Here is a 7,362-nt window from a genome sequence, read left to right as displayed (position 1 = left end):
ACAGTATGACTAGGCCTGGGGGTTCTACCCTCATGGCTGGATTGGTATCATTTACGTATTAAGAGGAAGGCTAAATAAATCTTGCAAAGTATATCTGCAGAATAAAAATATTTACTTATATAAGAGCAAGATTGGCCTTCTCTCGTCTCTCTTGCTCTCTTGCCTTCTGCCATGTGAGGATGTAGCAAGAAGACCCTCATCAGAAGTCAGAGCCTTGATACTGTATTTTCCAGCCTCCAGACCTGTAAGCCTATATGTTCTGTTCATTTTAAATTACTTATCTCAGGTATTCTGTTAGAGTAACAAAAAATGGATTAGGACAAACTCCATTAAGAAATGACATGGTTGGGTGTCAGCAGGTGGCATAGTGGTTAAGGCAATGGACTCTCACATGGCTGACCACAGTTCGAGTCCCAGTACCAGAGGCTTAAAACTCACACCAGGCAGGTATGTATGCATGGCCAAAATCCTGAAAGGAGAATGGAGAAGGGGTTGCGGCATGACCAACCCCTCTGGAGACTGATTTCTCAGTTTCTCTTTGTCTCTTCAGTGAGCGCACGTGCCCTATAGCAAAAAATCTCTTGAAAAAAAGAAAGAAAGGGCATGGTGATTAAGCCTCTGGACTCCAACATGGCTGACTGTGTTTGGGGGGCCAGGCCTGGACACCTCCCCCCCAACCCCCCATCGCTCTCTGGTGAGCACACATGCCCTATAGCAAATTAAAAAACAATAATAATAAATAAAACAGCTCATTAAAAATTATTATTAAAAAAGGAAATTCCACCCAATAATGGTGTGTATATATCATGCCATCCACAGTAGCACTATGTAGCTACAGCTACACAGAGCAAACATACTATGTGTTTGGGTAGTTTCTTCCAAAATTGACTTTTTTGTTTCTTCTTATTGCCATTTTATTTTTGACTGAAGTTTTAATATTCTCTAGGTAAGGTCCTTCTAGGATGTCAGGCTTGGTCAGTCATGATCAGTACCTTCTATGGGAAGTCTATCAAGATACTCTTCTGTGTACATTAGTTCACTCTGATATACTTTATTGTATTTATTTTTTTAAAGACTACTTTGACCTAAGGATCCAAGTTTAATCAGAAGCCTGGCACTTACCATGATGCTCTTTGGGACAAGTTCAGTAAGTGTGGAGACATGTCTTGCTTAGTTACGGGAATACATTCTGAGAAATGTGTCAGGTGCTTTGGTTACTGTGAACTTCCTGGAGTGGACTTACACAAATCTAGACGGTATAGCCTGCTACAGACCTAGACTGTCTGGTATAACACACTGCCCCCCCATCACATATGCAGCCTGTTTTTGAGAAAAATGTCATTCTGTGGTGCATGACTGCATTTGATCCTTACCATGTTGATAATGATGGCAATTCATTAAGTGACATCAGTGTCAAACAGATGGGAAAATATAAGTTTGGCTGAATAAGGGATAACAAATACAGACACAAATTTTAAGCCCACAGATGCCACATAATTTAAAAAATCTTGTCTTTGTGCCCATTCCCCCAATTTTAGCCAGTTTTAAGGCATATTTGTTAGAAGGACACCTTTTTTTCCCCCCTCTCCTTAGTATGTTTCCACTTTCTACTCCAAATTCCTTCAAGTGTTAACTAATTGAATATAACCTGAAGTATGTGGTCTGGTTATGGTCTTAAAGTGGGTGGTTCCTTGAGATTAGAATAAAACAAGCATATTTCTGAACTGCTCATGCTACCTGCTCGACACTAGAGATTTGGTATAGTTCAGTGTACTTGAAAGAAGCCCTGCAGCAATCAGCCAATGGCTCAGAGACAGGAAGTAATGGAGACTACCTTCAAAGGGTCTTTTTTGAGTTCAGTGCACTAGGTCAGGAAGAAAGTCCATTGGAGAAGGAAACTCCATTACTTTCATGAAATTTGCTTTCATGAAATACGTGGGAGGATCAAAAAATCCTTCGATTGTGAGTTTAATTATCAATCATGACAGATTGGGTTGGGAAGTATTAAATTCTATTCTGTCCACTTACAGACTCTACATACCTCTTTGCCCGGAAGACTATCAAATTGCTAATTTTGGCTATATTCCTCAGTTTCCCCTGTGTCTCCCATGTCTCTTCTAATGATCTTGCACAGCTTCTTTGTCAGGTTTTTAAAAAGAGAATAAAATTAAATGTTATGTATTTAGAAATGGATTTAATTAAATGCATGATTTACTTAGTGTTTAGAAAGTGTGCAGGTATTTTAATACAAATGGTGCTTATAATAATGTCTATAGACATTTAATGATTAGATCTTAGATAAGTTATATCTCCTTGTAACACTCCTTATAGAGGAAAAATCAAATTCAACTCATATGATTTTTAACTCACAACATTTTTCTAGAAGCATTCCATAATTTTTAGCATTGCCTGTACTGCATCAGTTACATATTATGAGGAAGGCTAAATAAAACTTACAAAGCATATCTGCAGAGTAAAAATATTTAGTTATTTACATATTCCCAAACTTCAAACAATTCCATATAGAGGTTTATACATATACTTTATAAGTAGGATATGAGAGACAACTGATTTAGTACATAAAGTTTTTATTTAAAGTTTTCCCCTTCCAAGCAAGCTTCATTTACACATTCTAATACTGTACAAAATTTACATCCTCTGTGACTTACTCACTTTTCACTTTCTAGTAGTTTGTGTCTTTCTGAAATACAGAAAGCTCTACTTATAGTTCTCATAAATGCTTTTTATTTATTTTGGCTAGAAATAAAAACTAAAATGACAAACAAGTCCAAATAAAGCAAATATTCTTGTATAAACTGTGACTTCTGGAAGGAATGGTGACAGTTGAAAATAAAACGTTCTGAAGCAGATCATGTTCTCTTTGTGATGTCAGCTGGGATTCTTCCACAGGGTTTTTGTAATATCTTTCTTCCTATATATTCATACGTTTTTGAGAAAAAAAAGAAATGGAAGTTGATTGCACTGGATATACATATATATATTTATATATATAATTTTACAACGGATCCTTTGGATCTGAACATACAAATAAATACAGAAACAACGAAGATTGCACTTTACTGTAGAAATGGCATTGGATTCCAGTATACCCATCCATCTTGATGCGCTCTGCCATGAAAGCTTTTTTGATCTGTGGCTTTCTGTTATTGTTGTATTGAATGACACATTTGTTGAGGGATTCAACAACATATCTGAGTAATTAAAAATATTTTAGGCTTTTATTTACTCCTAACAAACTCTGAAGAGTTTGAAGCTCAGATTCATGTTCCTCCCGTTTTGTTTTTACTGATAGGCCACACTGAAAATCTCATGCTCTCTAGACCTTCTGCTTCTAAATTCCTCATGCTCCTAAAGACAACTAGCAATTCCTCACTTAACTGAGTTCAGGCATCTCTGGTGATGACAAATGAAATAGGATGAGTTGGTGGAATAGTGGGAGTAAGTCAAGTATCTAGAACTGCCCAAAGGTGTGGAAGGGAAGTAGCTTGGTAGGTGCCATGACTGGCATCTATACCTCTTATAAACTGTGTATTTTAGGAACAGAGCAACAACTGGCTTTATAATTGTGAAAAGTTATAAATTTTTTCATCTCTGAATTCTCAAAGTTTTCATTATGGATTAAGTTGGGATCACATGTATTATTCAGCAGTCTCTAAAATATCAAATTTATCAGTTCTACCTTTTGAAGCCAGTAACATAAGTGTTCACCAAGTACATACTACAAAAGATGAGAAAACCCAAACCTCCATGAACTAAATAGTGACATGGTATATTGTTTTAATCTTTTAGATCAAATTGAGAAAACAGAAATGATTAATCTGGGCTAGTTTAGAACCTATAGGGTAGAAAGAATTACTACAAGGGCCAACATCTTTCTCTCCTCTGATCCCATGAAGTGCTGTAAGGGCAGAAGGTATATGAAATGAAGTTGTACAAAAATGAAAATGCCCTTCTTTAATCTCACATGATTTTCAATAACTGTGTTGCCTGTGGAGTCTGTGAAGTAGCCAAAAGTTAGGCATACAGAATCGAGTGGCAATTTCTGTAACACAGTGTAAATATTTTGGTGGGTCAAATTTTGAATCATCCATGAACACAATATCCCCAAAACTTCAACATAGATCACATGCAGGTAGACTACAATGCACAATATTGATCTTAGTTCTCTCTGGGGCCAGTCTTCTGTATTTTGTCTTTCTCCTTTTGATAATTAAGATCTACGTGAGGAGTTTTTGTAAAGCTGGGACAAGTCAAAACCAGTCTGAAATAGAAGAGTCTGTCGCCACAGGAAGTTTGGTGTGATCTGAGTTACAAATGCAGTATCTATTCAAGAATAGTTGTCTTCTTTTTTGTAGTTTGTTGTAAATCATCAGAAACCAAGGGTAGCTTTCAACCGTTGTATCATTAGAATGCATTGTTCCTATTATGCTAGTGATGTCACCTGTCATTGCTTTCTAGAATGTGATCCTGTTCATTCCAGGGTTCCCAGGTGTTATTTGTTATACGGCACACAGGCAGGCAGGATAACTGTTGCACAGGCAGGGCCGGCCAGGGGTTCTGCTACATCTCCTTCCAGTTCTGTCCAGGTTCCTTTTTCTGGACAGTAACATATTGTAGATGATTTGTAGGCCCCCTGTAATGACAGAGTAGGGGACATTTAGAAACAATGTTCCCAGAAGTGCAGTGGCAATGGTATCAAATGTCAATGTGCCAACATTGACATCAGAAAGAAAATGTCTGTTCTCAGTTCTTGCTTAAAAAAATTCCACATGGAAACAGTGGATGGTAAACTGTTTTATTCTAAGGAAAAGTTCGAGACTGACAAGATTTCAAAATCGTTTTCATGCATGATTAATAATGAAAGCCAAGATCTTGAATATCCTAAATGCTTAACAAATAATTGGTCAGAAATGAAAGTTATCCAGCTGGTTTAAGTTAAAAATCAGAAAAATTCACCTTAAGTATGTAAACAATTGAAGTATTTAGATTGTTGTATCATTTCCCCATCTTTATTTTGCTAATGTAGAGAATAAGATCTGGCATTAACAACAGTTTGTAATAAACTGGAAATGAGGGCTTACTTCTTTTTTTTTTTTTGGAAAGGTTTTTTTTTGTTTGTTTTGTTTTTGTTTTTGTTTTTGTTTTTGTTTTGCTACAGGGTGTGTGCGCTTACCAGAAAGACAGAGAGAGACACGTAGAGACAAAAAGTGAGAAGTCACCCCCCCGGGGGGATGGCCATGCTGCAATCCCTTCCCCTCTATTCTCCTCTTGGGATCTTGGGCACGCATGCACACGCTACTGTTGTGAATTTAAGCCACCGAGTCTGGGACTCAAACCGCTGTTGACTACATGGGAGTCCAGTGACATCGTCATTATGCCAACTTCTGGTCCCAAGGGGCTTACTTCTTCATACGTTGATATTTTTACTTTCAAGAAGCCACACAGGAAATAAAAAATGTCTTTAATCTCATTTCTTTGTCAACTTAAGGGGCTAGTGCTTATGTAAGATTTTCCTTCTCAAACCAAAGTAGCTTTGTTTTATCAAAGGTAAAAAATATATAACCCAACCAATGGAATAATCATTTTATGAAAGTCTATTCCTGGTGTCTGGTTCTAAACACAAATATTCTTGTGGCTGACAATTTGCACCAGGAAACAAGCACATGTATGAATATTTAATTATATTATATCAATATATATTTGCCTCCACATAACGAATAACTTTTTAAAGACCTCCCGAAAATATCCTGCAATCTTCTTTGACACAAAATAAATATAATGTTATTAAAACTCCAAATTAATCTTATAAAATCAATACACATAAATAGGAAAATATAAAAAGGGCCATAATTTAAAAAGAGAATATGTAGACCACTAGGCCAGATACATTTCCTGATGTGATGTAATTTGAACCACACAATCACCTCTTTGGTATTCTTACCAATAGAGAAAATAAATAAAATTTAAAAAGGAAAAGGTTAAAGTTAATTCCTATTCTCTAACTTCCAGTCTATAGGAAATATGAAAGCAGAGGACCATATTAAATGACACCACAAAGAAATCATTAGTCAACTCCAGAATATACATATCCTATATGATACCTGACCTTGTTTCATCAACAAGTCAATGCTTAGGGAAAAAAAGTAGTTCAGAGATAACACTTTAGGTTGTAAGAGAGTTATGAGACATAATAACCAGAAGAAGCAAGATTTGTTGAATACTGATTCAAACATCTCAATTTGAAAAAAAAAGTTTATTTATCATATTATATCCAATTGCTTTCTATCATTACATCTTATAAAATGAATTTTCCCAGTATGACTACTCTGGATATTAGTCCAGTTAAAGGTATTGTAATACACATTATCATCAATAGAAAATTTTCCATTTTCATGTCCCTTAAACATTTTGCTTTTTTTTTTTTCCACGTCACTGGGGGAAATGTGAATATGATGCTAGTATATTTACTAAATGAATATTTTCTTTTAAAAGATTAGTAATGAAGCATAAATGCATAAATACGTCATTACACATAAATGGGTGAAATAATATGATATTCTGGATTTGCTTCAAATTGCTTCAGTCGAAATTTTTAAAAGAACAGGCAGGTAAGTCAGGGTGACAAAATGTTGATGGATGTTGAATGTAGATGATGGGTTAATGAGCTCATTGTACTTTCAATTTTCATATGTTTGGGAGTTCTCATGTTAAAGAGGGGGAAAATGGAAAGCAATGGCAAAGTACATGTACTGAATAGAATTCATGGAGATCGAAGAATTGCTTCCCATCATTTGTTTGTTAGTAATTCTGCTATGGGGTGCATGTGTTCACTGGGGAGACTGAGAGTGAGAGAGGGAAGGAAAGTGAGAAAGCACCCCACCCTAGGGGAAAAGGCCACACTACAATCCTATCTCCTCATTCATTTCTTGGAATTTTGGGCATGCATATATACACACTCTGCAGCCATGTGGGGTCCAGTACCTTTAACAACTTTAACTCACTTTCCATGTTTTTTTTTTTTTTTTTTTTTGGAGGGTTTTTGCTTCAGGGGTTTTTTGAGAGGTTTTTGCTACAGGGTGTGTGCACTCTCCAGAAAGACAGAGAGAGATAGAGAGACAGAAAACAAGAAATCACCCTCCAGGGAGGACAGCCATGCTGCAATCCCTTTTCCTCCATTCTCCTCTTGAGATCTTGAGCACACACGCACATGTGCCTCGCATGAGTTTAAGCCACCAGGTCTGGGATGCAAACCATGGTCGACTATATGGGAGTCCAGCTACTGGTCCCCACACACTTACCATTTTGTGTACCTCACTGGTCAGGAACTTTTTAGATTCTTTT

At 36.5% G+C, this 7,362-nt stretch overlaps 1 protein-coding gene across 1 annotated transcript in view; it reads right to left on the bottom strand.

The window, feature by feature from the left end:
• Positions 1-2,605: 2,605 nt before the first annotated feature.
• KLHL14 (kelch like family member 14) overlaps positions 2,606-7,362 on the bottom strand; it is a 114,221-nt gene continuing 109,464 nt past the window's right edge. The window contains 1 exon segment of the mRNA XM_027772661.1: positions 2,606-4,654. Coding sequence (XP_027628462.1) covers positions 4,514-4,654 — 141 coding nt within the window. The 3' untranslated portion in view covers positions 2,606-4,513.

This window comes from Tupaia chinensis, unplaced genomic scaffold (assembly GCF_000334495.1).
Source record: "Tupaia chinensis unplaced genomic scaffold, TupChi_1.0 Scaffold000290_1, whole genome shotgun sequence".
NCBI lineage: Eukaryota > Metazoa > Chordata > Mammalia > Scandentia > Tupaiidae > Tupaia > Tupaia belangeri.
The sequence above is the reverse complement of the archived record's forward strand: the minus strand, read 5'-3'. Positions and strand labels throughout refer to the sequence as shown.